The following is a 17,798-nucleotide window of genomic DNA, read 5'->3' on the forward strand; positions in this document are numbered from 1 at the left end:
CTCTTTTCTAACTCCTCTCACTCGGTCATTTCTCTACGCTAACGTCTGCGACACACTTTTTATACACGCCACATCTCTATCGACGACAACGCTGATATAAACAAAAACCAACAGCTGTGACTCGAAAACCCACGCGCACCCGACATCTCTGCGACCTTAAGGCTATATACAAAAAGGAGTATATTATCAACAGGTAAGAGACAAGTTAAAAAAGAACCAAACTAAACAAATCGTTTTTACTTGCCTTTTCTTTATTTTGCTGGTGTTTTTGTTTTTGCTGTTGAGCTGATCCTAGCACCAGCCAGCTCATCTTCTTGCCTCAAGTTTTTCTACCATTCGCCCATTTATTTTTGCTGTCAACTCAGCCTGAACAACCTACCTCACTGCGCATTATGGCCGAGCGCATGCGCGCTGCATGGTGCGAAATACAGTACCAACAGCATGGAATGCTCCGTCCTGTTGGGGTGGAAAGACAAACAACATCGCAATAATGCTGGGGGGAGGGGGCATTATCCGACATCTGGCATAGTCGCACATGTCAAGCAAATACAGAATAAAAATGATGGACCACCGCACTATTTCCTAGAAGCCCAAATAATTGATTTCGATTCTCTCTCCAGCACAAACAGAATGGAATGTTGTATGTTTTATTCAGTTTGCTTATTTTTATTCAGTGCGCACAAGAGTTTCTCATTCTACTTTCTCGCATTCATATAACGCTGGGCCTGTTCTGTCGTCGTCAGAGTGCCCATTGATCCAACCAGCGCGCGCCGCGGCAGAAGACAGGCGCACAAAGACACCAATCTCAGCTCTCAGTTATGTTCTTTATTCTCGCATTTCGCATTTTTCACTTGTTCGTTTGGTCTACGCATCTGACAAAAAACGGCGATTCTATATTCTCTTATTCTTTTTAGTTTACATTTCTCTCCCTTGTTTTTTGTATTGCTTGTTTCTGTGTTCTCTATATTTACGTTTTTGCGCATACCACGCGCCCTCTGCTCCCCATTTCAACACCATCTCGATATCTTCTTTCCCCTGGCGCAGCTCACTACTCTTCAAATATCCATTTTTTTCGTTATCTTTTTTTGCTTTATTTCCAACCAAGTTGCGGGCCTGTTATTTGCTTCCAGCTCATCTATTAACCTTTTGTACTCGCGCGCAACGCCGGAATTTGCTTTCACAATACCGCCGCACTCCTCTTATTTTTTGTACGTGCTTTGCACACATACACTTTCAGGACAATTTCTCAAACTCGCTTAATTTTTCATCATTGCGATAGATGTCCAAGGACCGTGCCCGCGCTGAGCACTGGGCACGCTCATCTGCCGATAGAACAGCCACTACGCGCGCAGACTCTGCGCTTCGGGACAACCGATTAACAGCATCAAACACCCAGTCGAGTGGGCTTCAGGATGGCGCCAGCAATATCTGCTCTCAAACGATAAGGGCGCGACCCGGGACCTGGTTGCGACGGATTGCTGTCATTGGCTTGCTTGTTGCAGCAGCAATCTCGCCGGCATTGGCGGCAGACTCGTCCGGATCATCGGTCAGCACCACCGTCGCAGCGGCCACCAGCCCATTTCCACAGCTACGCCTCTTCGTTCAGCTTCAGAGTCAGAGTTGGACGAGGAGTCCGAGCTCGAGTCGGACGGAGACTCGAGCAATGAAGCGGAAAGTGCCGAGGAGAGCGATACCAGCGGACTTGACACCGGCGACAATGAGGATGATGGGGGAGGAATTGGAATTGTTGGCGGATTCAGCGGCGTGTCCTCCTTTTCGCCAGATGTCAACAGTCCAACTCTGTCGCTGAACAATAGTTTGACGTCTGTTGTTGCGCTGTTCGCAGACTCAGCCAGTCTCCTCGGCTCGTACACTGCTACGGGCCAAGTGACAGCTGGCTGCTCATTTTACAACAAAGACGGCAGCATCTCGCAGTCGTTTTTTGGAGGCACACTGAGCTCACTCGACTCGAAATATGTGGGGTACGTTGCCGGCCTTGACTCCGACGGGCTTGTTGATACCATGAACGGCGGCGTGGACGGTCCTATCAACGCGCTATACTGCGACCAGGGAACTCAGCAGGTGTTTGTCGGCGGAAGCTTCACCAGCACGGTGGAGGGCATGACGTCTAGCATTGTCACAATGCGCTCGTCCTCGACTGGCGGTATTGCTGTCTACAACGCGACCGCGAAGGCGTGGAAGCAACTGCCCTTCCACGGCGTGGACGGCCCTGTGCACGACTTTGCCCAGATGCAGGGAAATGTGTTTGCTGTGGGCGAGTTTTCATCGACCAACGACAATGCCACGTACGTATCTTTGGCCACACAGCCAATGGACCTGGGCGCATTCGACATCGTGGGTGGTAACAGTGGTGAAATCCTTGGATTCAATAACCCGTTCAACGTCATTTGCACGAACAAGGCAGATACTGCGGACAACACGTGGCTGATGCGGGACAAGCTGACTGGCTTCTTCAAGATCAACTTCCCGTTCAAGGCCACGCCATCTCTTCTGCGGATAATGAACACTGCATACGAGGGTCGCGGCACCAAGTCGTTCCGCGTAGAGGCTGCCGAGAATAACCAGGCGCTGACAATGTCGTATATAGATCCCGAATCGAGAATTGAGCAGTTTTGCACGCAATCTTGTCCGCTGGAACAGAATTACAACTGGCAAGAGTTCCGCTTTGTTGACGACGATGTCATGCTAGCCAACATCACCGGAGTGACAATCAACATTGTCGACTGGTATGGCATGGGCGGCGGCTTCAACAAGATTGAGCTTTACCAAAGAGGCAAGTACCATAAAAATACCCACTAACCCGACCTGCAAACATGTATCTGTTGCTGTGACCAAGACAACAGAGTCGTTGGCTGCATTTGCACAGCTTTGTTTTTTTGCGCTTATTCTTTTTTTCCTGTTTGCCACTTGCTTGCTGTACTTGTCGATTCAGATTCCTATTGTCACTATCCAGCACACCTGTCCCTTTTTGGAACATACCATTGCTTTTGCGTGTGTCCTTGTTGGTTGACAGTTCATTTTGGCACTCAATAGGAAACTTTTACTTCATTTTGTCTTGTGCACCGCTAATATTGTCTCTCGTTTTTCCCCAAACAACCATATGCTATTTTGAGTGTAGACCCGCGCATTTACTCCGTGGACACGTTCAACGGGTCTCCGTGCAGCACCATGCCGCTCAAACCATCGTCAAAATTTACCGGCAACTGGATCAAGACCACGCCTGCATCATACCACGGCACCTATATGACCCTTACTGTCAATGTTGCCGATGTCGCGTCGGCGACTACCCAAAGCTCGGTGCTGCTTCTAGCACCCTACATTCCCGAGGCTGGCTTCTACAGGGTGTACATGATGATCCCCGGGTGCCAAAACACCAACACTTGTCAGCAGCGCAGCTCGGCGCAGGTTCTGATAAATATGAACTCCAAGGAGTCGAAAAGGTTCAACGTCGGCCAGTACAATCACGATGATGACGAGTCTATAGTGGCCACTATTTACGCTCCCGAGTCTACGAGCCAATTCTCTGTGACCGTCCAGGTCTCCTTGGATCCCAATGGCGCTGTAAATCCCCAGGCAACCACGGTCGAGCTGGTCGTCGACTCGTTCAGATTCGAGCGCATCACGTCGTACGACAACCTCAACGGGGTTATCGTCGTGAGCCCCGACTTTGATTCTTACAAGCAGTTGGAAGGGCCGCTGTATGGGCCGCTCAATGACACACTTCCCAATAACAGCGTTGTTTACTCAGTTGCTTCGGGCAAATCGAACGACGCGGACTCTGCGGATGTTTTGTTCCTTGGCGGCAAATTTATGGGCGCCAATGCAGACTACTACGGCATTACTCAGTACCGCGACAACGCCATCAAGCCGCTCGACAGAATGGGCCTGTGGGGCACTGTCAGCTCGATGGCCTTTGTTGGAACCTCACTCTTTGTCGGTGGTGCCTTTAATGGCACGGCTGATTTCGGCGTTTCGCTAGGCAATATGGCCCAATACAACACCACCGATCAGCACTGGTATCAGCTGAACGGCGGCGCTGATGGGCCGGTTACCAGCGTGGTGCCGTATTCGCCATTCGGTCCTAGCGTGGTAGCATTCAGCGGCAAATTCAACAACCTGCCGTCCCGCCCCGGCACTACCAGTGCAACCATTGCTACAACTGGACTCGCGATGTGGGACGCATCCACATCGCAGTGGGCCAGTATGCCGTACATAAAGAACACACCTACGCTGCTCTTCGCTGACAGCTGGCAGGACCGGCAAAGCAACGTGGCCCTGGTTGCTGGCTCACTGACGGCTGTCGCGGCGCTGGAAGCCAACGGCGCTGTTCTGCTCTCTTCGGATGGCGGCATCAAGTCCCTCGACACTCTCGGCGCTAACCTGTTGCCCGATCCCCAGGGCCGGCTCCTGGTCAACTCTGGACTGTGGTATGCCAAGAACAACATGACTACGTCGATGCTGATCGTTGGCGGCCAGTTCCACACCCCCGACGGTGCGACCAACGTGGCCAAGCTGCAAAATGGTAAGTGGCAAAGGTTGATGGACGACATCAACGGCGAAGTGCTGACCATTAACAACGCGGCCAACATCCTGTTTGTTGGAGGCGTGGCCAACGTGTCCCAGTCCGCCTCTGGAAAGGGAGCGGGTGGATTCAGTGGCCTAGTGGCGTACTACATGGACAAGGATGAGACCATGGGTATCCAGAGTCTGCAGGGTCCCGCCAACAGCGCCCCCTCGGACGTGCGCATCAACAAGGTGGCCATCCGAGCCGACACATCGATGGTCGTGGTGGGTGGCAACTTTACCACCGCCGGCGGCCTGCTGTCCTGTCCCTATGTCTGCACGCTGGACATCAACGAGAGCCAGTGGTCGCCGCTTGTTCCCAGCACGCTGATCGATCAGGTCACCGATATGCTCTTTGTCGATAGCAAGCTCGTTGTCGCGGGTATGTTCAAGAATGGCACGGCGCCGACCACGTATCTCATGGCGTACGACTTTGAGATTAACAATTGGGCCAACATCACTGGAGCCGACAAACTTCCGGGTCCCGTCACGACACTCACCTCTGCCGATCATGAGGACAGTCCCGGAATGTACTATATTATCGGCACGGAGGCCCTGAGTGGCGCCCCTTACTTGGCCAAGTACGACGGATTGACCATCATCAACGCCGACTTTACAATCGAGCCCCAGAGTACCATTCGCAGTGTTTTGCTGGTACCCCTCTCTCGCATTCCCAGCTCTGTTCTCGGAAGCAAATCAACACTAGGCCGTCGCAGCGATATGACCATCCCCTCTGGTTACGTGCTGGCCGTATCCGGAGACCTGCACTTGCCTAGCGGCAGGCGCGCGTCCAACGCATTCTTCTACGACAACAAGTGGGCCGAGTTCCTGTCGACCATCCAGAGCGACGGCAGCCCTGGCTTCATTGGCTCGACGTTTTTCGAGATCCCGCCGACCAACGTGTACCAGCGCAACCGTCTGTCTGTCGCGCTGGTGATTCTGATTGCCATTGCGATTGCTCTGGGCATAACCTTCCTCATTGTTCTCATCGGTCTAGTGTACATCTACATGCGCAATCGCCGCGAGGCCGCGGCCACCGCGTCTGCCGCATCGGCAGCGCTAGCAGCCACTGTTGGCGGTGCCGGCGGTGCGGGCACAAACAAGATTTTGGGCGCGGGAACGCTGGCTGGCGGCACTGGCGTGTCTGACTACCGGCCAAATGCTGGAGGCAGCGTTTCTGTTGCTGCTGCTGGCGCTTTGGCTGGCGGCGCGCTAGCAATGGGCACGAAGCGAAATACTCAGAACGAAAAGCAGCGCAACATAGCCGGGAACCGCGACACTTGGGGCGAGAACATGTTCGCTGGCGAGCCCGTATCTTACAACAACGTTGCTTCTAACACTCTCCGGCTGAACTCTGACTCTCCGGCTGGGCTGGCCGGACTGGCTGTGGCCGGACGGCAGGCAGCAGTGTCCTCAGAGACTTATGTCAACCACGATGACAAGAAGCAGAGGGAAACCAAGTTTGCCCAGAAAGAGGACCCCAACGAGAGCCTGGTCTCGATCTTTGAGTCCATTGCTGCTGAGGCCGAGGCCGAAGCGGAGGCCGAAGTCCAGAAGGCTAGAGAGCGCGCTGCCTCAGAAAGTAGCATGGAGGGGGCCATGGCCAGCATCGGACCTGGTGCTGCTGGAGTTGGAGTTAATGCCGCAGCCACTGGATACCATATGCCCATTGCACGCCACTATGACAACGACGTAAATATGCTTTCTGGCGATTCTGGGTCAGAGTCCAACCAGTACTCTCGGACCAGCATGTATCGGCCCGACTCGACGAATCCCTTTGAGCAACGTATGGCTATGCGCGAGTCGCAGGGACCCTTCCCGCCGGCAGGACCGTTCACTGACACCGACGATGGCCTTGGCCACATTCCGATGCCCAGGGCGTATCGTATGGATGACGAGCACTATACCGCTGCGGCGCTTGCTGGCGCGTCTCCGGCTGCGGCAGGGCTAGCGGCTGCTTATTCTGGTAAGACAGACGCGAAGAACAACAGGTATCGCTCGGAAACCACGAGCACACGCAATACTGACGCCGCGGCATCTGTGTCCCAGACGCCGTCATCGCGACCTTCGGGCGAGTCGTCAGCAGAGAGCTCATCGGGGCATCTGCCCATTCGTGACTCTTTAAAGCAGTATCCAGTGTTCTATGCTAAATTTACATTCAGCTCGCGCGAGACCGGCGAGCTTGGATTCCGGGCTGGCGAGCGCGTGTTTGTCATCGACCAGAGCGACGAGATCTGGTGGATGGGCATTGTCGACCATGGTGCTGACCAGCCGCTGGAGCAGGGTGTGTTCCCAGCCACGTACGTGAGCAGCGAGCCTCCAAAGTCCACGGACTGGTCCGAGCTCATGTAATGAGGGTAGGGCCCTTGGCCTGTGTTGCTTTTTTAATTTTCATAAATATTTGGTATTCTCTCGGTTTTTTACAATTTCTTTTTTTTCTACATATACTTTCATTTTACACATACATTTCTTGGACACAAAGTCGCCAGTGGCGTGGGCATGTGTGTAGTTTAGATTGGGCCATATTACATCGGGTCATGTCAGGCCATGTTAACAGTAAATATTTTTCTGTCAGGCAAAAAAAAACGAACAAATTTAATTTAAATTGTTTGACTGGTTGATTAGTAGCATCAGTTTTGGAAGCGCACTTAGACGGCCTCGATAACAATGGCAACGCCCTGGCCTCCACCGGCGCAGGCAGAACCGACGGCGTACCGGCCGCCGGTCTCCTTCAGACGGTGAGCGAGATGGCCCATGATGCGGGAACCCGACGCACCCAGGGGATGGCCCAGAGCGATCGCGCCGCCCGAAGCATTGACCTTGCTGGGGTCAATATCAAGGGCCTTGGCGCAGGACAGGACCTGAGCGGCAAACGCCTCGTTGATCTCGATGAGGTCCATCTGGGCGAGTGAGAGGCCGGCCTTCTCGACGGCACCCCGGATGGCCTCGACGGGGCCAATGCCCATGATTCCGGGCTCGACACCAACGATATGGTACGAGACAATGCGGGCCAGCGGCTGGATGTTGTGCTCCTTGATTGCAGCCTCACTGGCAACAATCACCGCAGAGGCGCCGTCACTGATTCCCGAGGCATTGCCGGCTGTGACCACGCCGTCCTTCTTGAACACGGGCGACAGGCGGGCCAGTGCCTCGATGGTAGCCTTAGGGCGGGGGTGCTCGTCGGCGGTCATGGACTCGGTGGCGCGCTTAACCTTGATATCGATGGGTGCGATCTCGCTTCCAAACACACCGCTCTCGTTCGCCTTGGCCCAGCGGCGCTGGGATTCAAGCGCAAACTGGTCGCACTCGTCGCGAGTCACGTTGTATTTTTCAGCCAGGCGCTCGGCAGTAATGGCCATGGGGATGGTCTCGGGGTAGCGGTCGGAGAGGGCGGACATCAACGAGTCCTCCATCTTGAGGTACTCGGGGCCAAACTTGGTTCCCCAGCGGACATTGCGCAAAATATAGGGCGCCTGGCTCATGCTCTCGGCTCCACCGGTGATGACAATATCAGAGTCGTCGACCTTGATCTCCTGGACAGCACAGATGATGGACTGGAATCCGGACGTGCACAGGCGGTTGACTGTGTTTGCTGGGGTGGTGACAGGAAGTCCCGCACGATGGCCGACGTGGCGCGCCAGGTAGGGCGCGTCGGTCGAAGACTGCAGGACATTTCCAAAGATCACTGACTGCCGCGGGCTTGTGCTGTTGGCCAGGTGTGTTTGCACGTTGGCGGGCAGGCTGGCAATTGCTGCCTTGGCTGCAAAGCCACCGAGCTCATTGGCAGTCAGGTCCTTGAGCTTGCCACCAAAGGCACCGAAGGGAGTGCGCTTGGCTGCGATAATGAACGACTGGGATGACATGTTTTGTGAATAGGTAAGGGGAAGAAAAAAAAAGTAAAGTATTAAAAAACTGGAAAAATGAAATACAGGGAATTGAAAGGGATGGCAAGCATGGCATGCAGTCATCGCCGTCTTGTCCTTCTTATCTTTTGCGCATGAGGGGAGAGGGGGGCGTGCATTTTTTTCCAATTTGAACGTGTCAGATGCCCTGTGCATTAAGCTTTCCGTCTATCGCATGAAATTCGGCCCGTTTGGGGTGACATTACCTTTTCTCGTGTCTATTTTCACATGCGCACAAATTTATTTTGCACATGAAGAGAGGAATCAGGCCAATCCAAACCTCTGAGAATTGAGGGGCCGCGAGCAGCTTAGCCTGCTCGTAAACTGGTGTGCGGGCTTGACCTTCTGGGTTAAGAACAAACTCATCAATAACAGCTTTGGTAATTAAATATTATGTAGAACACAAATTGTGCACGCAATTGAAGCACATCGGTTGTGTCCGATGTAAATGTTGTAAGTTGTTGGATTTGGGACAAAATCAGCACTGCTATACCACGGATACTCGGCGTTGTTGCTCTTGACTTTGGACCAGGTTTTGTTGAAAAGGGGTTAAATATTTTGCTAATGGGTTCGGCATGGGTTTAGCGGCAAAACAAAGCGTCAAGTGCAAGGGGTTGCATTGGAATAATAGAAAATATCCGCAAAATAATGGCTAGCAGCGTACATATGTGAATAACCACTTTCATGCAATTATCTCTATCTTTTTATATATTAGCATATTAGCTTGCTCTTTGCTTACACAGTTGCAATTAGGCACTGTACGCTCAATGCAATATACAATACGAAATGAATGGGTTGGGTTGGGTTGGGTTCTTCATGATCTACGGTGTATATTTTTCAATACTTTAATGAGATAAAATTTTTGGCTATCAGTAACAATAAAACCGGTATTATCTTTTAATGTGCATTTCACCTTTTCCTTTTTCATATTTTCCATTTTTTATCTTTTTGACAAGTCACACAGAGTGGAAATTAAATCAAGTTTATTTATTGAGGCCATAATGTCATTTCAATTTTCGATTTCGTTCGTTGGTAGGGGGGAAAAAGAATACTGTTGAAGCCGTGCCCATTGAAGAGCACTGTTATGCATCCAAAAGTATTGACGCGCATCTATTTGATATATAGACGAGTGGATGGATAAACAGACGGTAATTGAGGTGTTGCAAATGAAAAAATGATTAACCCTTTTTCTTTATTATTATTATTTTTCATTAATTTGGGGTATTTGGATAAAGATGAACAGAATGGTTGAGAAAAAACATTATAAATGCGACTTTGAGTCGTTGTGTGTGGATCGAATAAACATAACGTGTCCTTGTTAATTTTTTGTTAAAAACATTATTACCGATATCGATGGGTAGCGAAAATATTGAATTCGCAAGTGGATCATCCAACAAACCAGAGGAAGGGTCGACATGCTCAACATGCAAAGGATTCTATTCAAGTGGCAGCGAGTTTTTTACACCCGTTATTGAGGGCAAGTGCGCGCCGTCATCGTCAAAGCTGGCACCGCTTGGCAAAAGATAATAAAATAGAGACGAGAAGGACAGGTGATTTTTTTTGTGTGCTTATCAGTTCCAATCTTTTTTATTTTATTTTATTTTCATTCATTTTTATTTTATTGGGAATAAAAGTGAGGAATGGCGCAATTGTAGGATACAACACATGGGGGTGATTGGCACTGATTGGCTTGGTGACGAATTGTTAGTTGAGAGGGAAGCGCGGCGGTGTGGTGCAAGAGCATGCGCGGTTGCAGGGCCAGCGGCAGCTTGAGAGAGGAGCTGATCGGGTATGATAAAAATGGTGGGAGTGGATGAGAACTGCACCCTGATGCTTTGGATCGAGTATTTTATTCCTGTTCTTTTCTTTTCTTTTCCATTCACACAGTCATTTTTCTCTTCTTCCATTCCACTTTGGTTTTCATTTTAATTACAGATAAATAGATAGATATATTGCATTAGCACCACCTCAACATCAACACCAACAAATAGAAGCAATAACACAACATGTCTGAAGTAATAAACGACGTAGTAGTGGTAAAGGAGCAAGCACGCGCACAGGCTCAAACACAAGCGCAAGGCGGCGGATGGAAGGACTTTGTTGCTGGGAGGTAAGCAAGGCGCAGGCGCCATGAATTCTTTTGTCTGCTCCTGGTTGTATTGTATTGCATTGTATTGTATTGCATTGTTTTGATTTGATTTGATTTGATTTGATTTGTGGGTAAGAGAGAAGGGAGGGCGTGGGAATACATAGAAAACATAATGAGCTAATGCCATGTGGAACGTATAGTCTGGCTGGCGCGACACAGGTAGCAATCGGGCATCCGCTGGACACAATCAAGGTAAGGGGCGCATTTGATGTGCAAGTGTGGGTTTGTGTGTGTATGCAGTGGGCTGATCAGCATAACTAAAGCAGCAGGCAGGCGGTTTGTAGGTGCGCATGCAGGTGGAGGGGACGCGAGTGTTCAGCGGGCCAGTGGACTGCCTGACGAAGACGGTGCGCAGCGAGGGCGTGCTTGGGCTGTACCGCGGCATGGCGGCGCCGCTGGTGGGCATTGCGGCGGTCAACTCGCTGCTGTTCTGGACATACTCGCTGGGCAAGCGGTTGCAGACGGGCGCGGCGGGTGGCCAGGCGACGCTGGCGCAGGTGGCCTTGGCCGGCGCCGGCGCCGGCGCAGTGAACAGCGTGCTGGCGTCGCCAGTGGAGCTGATCAAAGTGCGGCTGCAAACACAGCGCAGCGGCGGCGGCAGTGGCAGCGGCGGGCCGGTGCAGCTGGCGCGGCAGCTGGCGGCGCAGTTCGGGGCGCGCGGGCTGCTGTGGGGGTTCTGGGCGACGGTCGCGCGCGAGGTGCCGGCGTACGCGGCGTTCTACAGCGGCTTCGAGTTTGCCAAGCGGCAGCTGGCGCGCGGGAGCGACGCAAACCTGGGCGCCGGGTCGCTGATGGCGGCGGGCGCGTTCGGCGGCGTCAGCTACTGGACGGCGGGCTACCCGCTGGACGTCATCAAAAGCCGCGTGCAGAACGCCGCGGCGCCGCCTGCGCGCGGGCTGGGCTACCTTGCGGCGGCAGCGCGCGCCGTGTACCGCGAGCAGGGCGTGCGCGGGTTCTTCCGCGGCTACTCGACGGCTGTGGTGCGCAGCGTGCCGGCGGCCGGCGCGACGTTTGCCGTGTACGAGCTGGTGCTGCGCGAGCTGGAAAAGTAGGCTGGCCGGTGCAGGCTGATTTGATTTGTTTGATTTGTTTGATTTGTTTGATTTGATTTAATGTAATTCAAGCTTGGCTAACATCCTGGCTGGTGCGTGTTGCGCATGACCCACACCAGCGGCTCCAGCCGGATCCACAGCGGCGGGAAGCGGCCGAGGTCGACGCCAATGCCCGCGTAGCCGCGCTGCTCAGCCATGACTTCAAAGCCGTGCGCGCGGTGGGCGGCGGGCGCAGCGGTCAGCAGGTGCGTGTAGTTGGCGAAGGCGGCGCCGGGCGCCAGGCCCTCGGTCTTGTCGTAGACCCAGCCGCTCCGCGTCTGGCCAAAGCGCGTGGCGCCGGTCATGGCCGCGTACGTGCCAATGTGCACGGTGGCGTGGGCGGCCGGCTCCAGCGCGTGCAGCCGCGCCAGCGCGTGGCCGCCCGGGTAGTTGTGGGCCGACACGTACGCCATGCCCAGCGCCATGGCCGCGCTGGCGGCGCACAGCACGGCGGCCAGGCGGCGCGCCCCGAGCCGCACAACGGCCGCGGCCGCGCAGGCGTTGGCCACGGGCACGGCCGGCAGCACGAAGCGCCACTCCTTGTGCGCGTTGGCCGAGAACACGGCGACGGCCAGCGCGCTGGGCGCCGCCAGCCGGGCGATGCGCCGGTCAGCCGCTGCGCCAGCAACGGCCAGCGGCAGCGCGGCAGGCAGCAGCCGCGGCAGCAGCCGGGTGACGTAGTGCAGCGGCGGATCCGTCCCCCACTCGGCGCTGCGGCCCTCGACGACGTTGAACCAGAACCCGCGCGCCTCGGGCCACATCCACGGCTCGCGCCACAGCGCCGAGTCGACGGCCACCGTCAGCGCAACAAAGCCGGCGGCGCAGGCCGCAACAATGGCCAGCGTGCGGCGCGTCAGGCTGCGCAGCTGCGAGCCGACCATGGCGGCGGCGAACACCGCGCAGTCGAAGCGCAGGACAATGGCGGCGAACGCCAGCGCAACGGCCATGCGGCGGAAGTGGCGCTGGCGCTCGCTGCGGCTGGCGCAATGGCGCCGTGCAGCCAGTCGGCGTGCGCGCACAGCATCGGCACCAGCGCCAGCGTGTTGGCCAGCAGCCGCGACGCCCAGAACGCCAGGTGGAACTGCGCGACGCTGAGCACGCCGTACCACCACGCCGCGCGCGCGCCGAACGCCGCCCCGACCGCGCGCCGCAGCCGCGCGTTGGCCACGGTCACCGCCAGCGCCAGCGCCAGCCGCACGGCCACCTGCAGCGCCGTGCCGCTGCACACGAGCGACGCCGGCCACGCGAGCGCCGCCACGCCCAGCGGCCCGACGAACGACCGCGGCACGGCGCCTGGGAACTCCACGTGATCCCACTGCGCCAGCGCCAGCCCTGGCGCCAGCGCGTCGTGCGCGGCCTGCATGAAGAAGCTCTCCTCGACTTTCGTGTACGGCGCCGCGACGGCGTACGCTGCGGCGACTGCGAAGAACAGCGCGTCCATGGGAAATAGTGCAGGGGGAAAAAAGATAAAGCGAGGGGGGAAGAAAGGGCGAGAGGCGGATCGGCGCCCTTCAAGTGCCACGCACCCCTTGGGCTTTGTTCACCTTTACGCTTTTCGGCTTTTCGGCTTATTTTTCAGCACCCGCCAATTCAAATTCGTTTTCGTTCTTTTTCAACTTCCCCCCCAAATTCACTCTCACATCCACTCGCCTCATCTCGCCGCATGGACCATCGCAAGGAGGAGCTCGAGAAGAAGCGCGCCAAGCTGGCCGAGCTGCGGCGCCAGCGCGAGGAGCGCAAGCGCCAGGCCACGCAGACACGCGAGCAGCTCCAGCCGGCATCGCCGACAGCAGTAAGTATTCGAAGGCGAATGGCAGTTCGAAGGCGAATGGCACTTCGGACGCGAATGGCACTTCGGACGCGAATGGCACTTTGGACGGACGCGAATGGCGCCCCGAACGCGAATGCAGCCGACCTCCCATGGCAATTGCTAACATTCTTTATATATGCCCTTGCTGCCCGTGTAGTCCAGAATCGACATCAACGACCTCGTCAACTCACTGGTCGGCGAACGCTCGCGCTCGCGCTCCAACACCGGCTCCGAGTCGGCGCTCCTGTCGCGCGAGTCGTCGGAATCGGCCGCGAGCGGCGCGCGTCGGCGGCCTTTGCTGCCAGCCCCGAGCCGACCAGCCCGCTGCAGCAGCCGACACGCCGCGCGCCTTCCGCACGGCCGAAATGGTTGTCATTGACTTTCCGCCGCGCGAGCGCGTGGTGTACAACAAGGGCGTGCAGACGGCCGCTACCGACGCCGGGTCTGGCGCCGACGCCGACGCCGCGCTTTTGTCCGAGGCCGAGGTCGCGCGCCGCGTGCGCGAGCAGCGGGAGCGCGACGAGCGCGCGCGCGCGGCCCGCGAGGAGGACGCCCGCGTGCGCGCCGCCGAGGCCGCCGAGCGCGAGGCGCAGCGCGAGGCCGAGGCGCGGCGGCTGACGGACACGCAGCTCGGCGGCATTGTGGGCTCGGCGCACTTCTCGGCTTCCTGGACCGCGCGTCGCGCGTGGTCGAGCGCGCGCTGGACACCGACTACGACGTCACCGTCGACTACGCGCGCGCGCAGGCCGGCGACGCGAGCGACGCGCGCCCGCAGCTGGCGCTGGTGGCCGCGCTGGGCGACGAGCGCACGCGCAACCGCGCCGTCATGGACCTGGCGTGGTCGGCGCGCTTCCCCGAGCTGGTGGCCGCCGCGTACAACCGCAACCCGACCGCGCCCAACGAGCCCGACGGCGTCGTCGCTGTGTGGAACGCCCACTCGCGCGCGCGCCCCGAGTTTGTCTTCCATGCGCCGTCCGACGTGCTGCAGGTCGCCTTCTCGGACTTTGACGCGCACCTGCTGGTCGGCGCCGCCTACTCGGGCCAGCTGCTGCTGTGGGACACGCGCGCCAAGGCCCAGCCGGTGCTGCGCACGCCGCTGACGGCCGCCGGCCACACGCACCCGGTCTACGCACTCAAGGTCGTCGGCAGCACCAACGCGCACCACGTCGTCAGCGCATCGTCCGACGGGCTCGCCTGCGCCTGGCAGCTTGACATGCTGGCCCAGCCGCAGGACGCGCTCGACCTGACCAACCCCGCCCACGCGCGCACCGACGAGGTCTCGGTCACGTGCCTGGACTTTGCGGCCGACGAACCGCGGCCTTTGTCGTCGGCACGGCCGAGGGCGTCGCGTACCCCGTCAACCGCTACGACCGCGCCGGCTGCAAGGCCGGGCTCAACGCGCTCGACGCGTACCGCGCGCACACCGCGCCCATCAACTCGCTGCGCTTCCACCCGCCGGGCGCCGCCGCCGACTTCGCCGACCTGTTCCTGACTGCGTCGTCCGACTGGACCGTGCGCCTGTGGCGTGCGCGCCCGGCAGCCAAGCCGGCATCGGCTGTGCCCACCGACATGCGGCCGCTGCACACCTTCGATGCCTTTGACGACTACGTCTACGATGCGCGCTGGTCGCCCGTGCACCCGGCCGTCTTTGCGTCGGCTGACGGCGCCGGCCGCCTGGCGCTGTGGAACCTCAACGCCGATGTCGAGCTGCCCGTGTACGCCGCCCACCCAGAGTCCGGCCGCGCCCTCAACAAGCTTGCGTGGGACCGCCCCGGCCGCCGCATCGCCACCGGCGGCGCCGACGGCCTGGTCTACCTGTACGACGTCGGCGACCTGGCCACGCCGCGCCCGGACGACGCCGCCAAGTTTGCGCGCGTCGTCGCTGAGATGGCCTCGGCATGATTCGCCCTCTCTCCCTCTCTTATCCTTCTCTCTTGCAATACAAACCAGTTCTTTTTAATTATTATGTGTAAATCTCACCAACAACAACAACAAAGATTATAGAGTCTAGTACGGCGCTGCCCGTGAGCCGCCGCGGCCTCCTCCCCTGCTGCCTCCGCCGCGCCCACCGCGCCCACCCCTTCCGCCTCGCCCAGCACCACTGCCTCCAGCACCGCTGCCGCTGCCGCTAGGTCCGGGCCCGCTGCCTCGGCCCATGCCGATTCCGCGCATCTTGGCGAACTTGGGATCCATGCGCTGGAACATCGGCGCATTCTTCAGCATATCCGGCACCACGAAGAACCGCACATTTGATCCCCGCACATACACGTGCTTCAGGTGCCCCGTACGCCCGTCGCGCTCCGTCACCGTGATCTCCTTCATCTGCACGTTCATGTTGTCCTCTGTCTCAACAAGCTGCCCGCGGTACAGTTGCCCAGTCTTCAGCTCCAGACTGATAATATGCCCTGCGCCTCATGCAGTAGCTTGACTGGAACTCCGATTGACATGGTTTTTTTTACGAAAGAATGTGTGTGTGGGTATGTGTGCGTGTGTTCGTTCGTTCGTTTGTTTGTTTGTTTGTAGAATGGAGATTTATATGGAAGAGTTAAATAATAATGGAAATTTTTACAAGCTTATGATCACCAAATCAGGAATCGTTCACCAACCTGCACCCGCGTAAATTCATTAAAACATACCCGTCCGCACGTCTTCAATCCAGAATTGGGTCTTGCACGTGACGTGTATTTTTTTTGATTCCCCCTCTTATTTTTCATCCGCAGTCTTAGACAGAGCAGAACCAGCCGCCCGGCCTCTATCGCATAAATGTCCCTCTGCTCCCTTTTGGTATATTTCTATTTTTGGTTTTATTTTATTCTGTCTTGTCTTGAACGAAAAGAAAAGAAAAATACTCTATGGAGCGATGGCTGTAAACAATCGACGGGGAGTGATTGTAAGAAAACTTGTTGTTGAAACATCATTCCATTGTCTCGTTAATTCATGTCAGTTACTCTTTTTTTGAATATGTTGCTTGGCTGTGCCACAACAGCTTCAATCCGGACCGGAATCATCTCAATCATCTTAAATGTCACAATATGATAATAATAAAAATAAATAAACCCGTTTATTCTTTTCAATTGGTGCTTTCATATTTTCTCTTCTGTATCACAAATGTTGGAAATAATACCCAAAATCTACTTGTTATTTATTATTTTGCTCAGTGTTATCATGCAACAACAACAAAAACAAAAGCAAACAGCGATTTATTTGTTTCTCAACCTGTAAACAATTGCAACGCCAAATTGAGAAGCTGACCAACTATCTGACTGCCGAGGCGCATATTCTATTATTATTTTTTTGCCGCCCAATAAAACTTAACCAATTGTGTTTAGGTGCCAATGTTTTATTTCTTTTCCACTTGCCTCCCCCCCTTCCTTGAAAACAATCAAAATAACTTTTTTCTTATAGCCAAACATTGTAATTCCCGGCGGTATGCAAGCCAAGATGCCGCCATCAACAACTCCATCATTCTTTGGCGAAACAAGAAAAATAAATTGTAACTGCTTTTCCATCCCGGGTTTCAACAAAAAAAGAAAAAAAGAAAATGTGTACGTGTTGCTGTTGGCAGTTTGTCAGTTTTTTTTGCTGTTTGGCGCGGGCCTACTATGGTTTTCTATATTGCGCTTTCGAATGTGTGGCGACCTGAACGTCTGTCAACTATAAATATCCCTTCCAAATCCCTCTATTTTTCTTCAAAATTTTTGTCTGTTCATCTTTGCTCTGTATTCCCTTTGCTCTTTGCTATTTGCTCTTTGCTCTTTGCTCTTTGCTCTTTCGTTTGTCCTTCCTTATTTTTTTAAAACCTTTTATCATTTCCAACTCTCTCGTCTCCAACTATACACTCCCCTACTCCCCCCTTTTAACTTTACTCTGCACATCCTTGAAAGCTCGCAAATAAAAAAGATTAGGAACGGTTTTAATCTCGTCAAACAACTAGTATCTGAAAGAACATTGCGACTGCACGCACAATAAATAAAACACCAACATTGGCAGCTACTTTAATAACCATGCGCTTCTCCATCGTCTCTCTCTTTGTCATCATTGCTGCTGCCGCCACATCGCTGGCCGCACCAGTTCCTGCTCTTGACACTCTTGTCAAGAAGCAGGACAACGGTAAAGGTGTAGTCCCCAACCGCGAGTGGCCTTCCAACACGTCGTAAACGAGTAATTTTTTTATCTATTTTAATAGCAAAAGAAATGATACCTATATTTTAGGGTTCCAAATTCATCTTTTTTTACTCTTTTAATGTCGTGGTTCCATATCC

At 55.1% G+C, this 17,798-nt stretch overlaps 7 protein-coding genes across 7 annotated transcripts; 4 read left to right on the plus strand and 3 right to left on the minus strand.

Moving 5' to 3' along the window:
• Positions 1-1,916: 1,916 nt before the first annotated feature.
• On the plus strand, positions 1,917-7,084 carry BX661DRAFT_100692 (cortical protein marker for cell polarity-domain-containing protein). Its single transcript, XM_051532386.1, has 2 exons — positions 1,917-2,794; positions 3,140-7,084. The coding sequence occupies exons 1-2, from the start codon at positions 2,023-2,025 to the stop codon at positions 6,934-6,936; spliced, it is 4,569 nt and encodes a 1,522-aa protein (XP_051392183.1). The 5' UTR covers positions 1,917-2,022; the 3' UTR covers positions 6,937-7,084.
• Positions 7,054-8,525, minus strand: BX661DRAFT_181488 (Thiolase, N-terminal domain-containing protein). The gene has a single exon (XM_051535726.1). The coding sequence runs from the start codon at positions 8,445-8,447 to the stop codon at positions 7,233-7,235; it is 1,215 nt and encodes a 404-aa protein (XP_051392184.1). The 5' UTR covers positions 8,448-8,525; the 3' UTR covers positions 7,054-7,232.
• A 1,813-nt stretch (positions 8,526-10,338) lies between these two features.
• On the plus strand, positions 10,339-11,706 carry BX661DRAFT_181497 (mitochondrial carrier domain-containing protein). Its single transcript, XM_051535727.1, has 3 exons — positions 10,339-10,596; positions 10,776-10,827; positions 10,920-11,706. The coding sequence occupies exons 1-3, from the start codon at positions 10,493-10,495 to the stop codon at positions 11,685-11,687; spliced, it is 924 nt and encodes a 307-aa protein (XP_051392185.1). The 5' UTR covers positions 10,339-10,492; the 3' UTR covers positions 11,688-11,706.
• Positions 11,707-11,764: 58 nt separating this feature from the next.
• On the minus strand, positions 11,765-13,167 carry BX661DRAFT_197954 (Alg9-like mannosyltransferase family-domain-containing protein; the record flags this gene model as incomplete). Its single annotated transcript, XM_051538184.1, has 2 exons — positions 11,765-12,704; positions 12,746-13,167. The coding sequence occupies 2 exons, from the start codon at positions 13,165-13,167 to the stop codon at positions 11,765-11,767; spliced, it is 1,362 nt and encodes a 453-aa protein (XP_051392186.1).
• A 222-nt stretch (positions 13,168-13,389) lies between these two features.
• Positions 13,390-15,438, plus strand: BX661DRAFT_197955 (WD40-repeat-containing domain protein; the record flags this gene model as incomplete). The annotated part of the gene is made up of 5 exons (XM_051538185.1): positions 13,390-13,518; positions 13,694-13,820; positions 13,849-14,177; positions 14,231-14,818; positions 14,878-15,438. 5 exons carry the CDS (start codon positions 13,390-13,392, stop codon positions 15,436-15,438), a joined length of 1,734 nt encoding a protein of 577 aa, XP_051392187.1.
• Positions 15,439-15,516: 78 nt separating this feature from the next.
• BX661DRAFT_181500 (uncharacterized protein) lies at positions 15,517-16,117 on the minus strand (the record flags this gene model as incomplete). The annotated part of the gene is made up of 1 exon (XM_051535728.1): positions 15,517-16,117. A coding segment is annotated over one exon (396 nt), but the record flags the coding sequence as incomplete, so codon positions are not given.
• Positions 16,118-16,616: 499 nt separating this feature from the next.
• Positions 16,617-17,181, plus strand: BX661DRAFT_181503 (uncharacterized protein; the record flags this gene model as incomplete). Its single annotated transcript, XM_051535729.1, has 3 exons — positions 16,617-16,695; positions 16,942-17,081; positions 17,102-17,181. Coding segments are annotated over exons 1-3 (271 nt in total), but the record flags the coding sequence as incomplete, so codon positions are not given.
• Between the last annotated feature and the right edge of the window lie 617 nt (positions 17,182-17,798).

This window comes from Kickxella alabastrina (assembly GCF_025024165.1).
Source record: "Kickxella alabastrina strain RSA 675 chromosome Unknown BX661scaffold_9, whole genome shotgun sequence".
In the NCBI taxonomy this organism is placed as follows: domain Eukaryota; kingdom Fungi; phylum Kickxellomycota; class Kickxellomycetes; order Kickxellales; family Kickxellaceae; genus Kickxella; species Kickxella alabastrina.

Coding starts and splice junctions, on each gene's coding strand:
- BX661DRAFT_100692 (XM_051532386.1), top strand. CDS start 2,023: ATGAACGGCGGCGTGGACGGTCCTATCAACGCGCTATACTGCGACCAG. Junction 2,795..3,139: donor GATTGAGCTTTACCAAAGAG/GCAAGTACCATA, acceptor TTTTGAGTGTAG/ACCCGCGCATTTACTCCGTG.
- BX661DRAFT_181488 (XM_051535726.1), bottom strand. CDS start 8,447: ATGTCATCCCAGTCGTTCATTATCGCAGCCAAGCGCACTCCCTTCGGT.
- BX661DRAFT_181497 (XM_051535727.1), top strand. CDS start 10,493: ATGTCTGAAGTAATAAACGACGTAGTAGTGGTAAAGGAGCAAGCACGC. Junction 10,597..10,775: donor AAGGACTTTGTTGCTGGGAG/GTAAGCAAGGCG, acceptor TGGAACGTATAG/TCTGGCTGGCGCGACACAGG. Junction 10,828..10,919: donor ATCCGCTGGACACAATCAAG/GTAAGGGGCGCA, acceptor GGCGGTTTGTAG/GTGCGCATGCAGGTGGAGGG.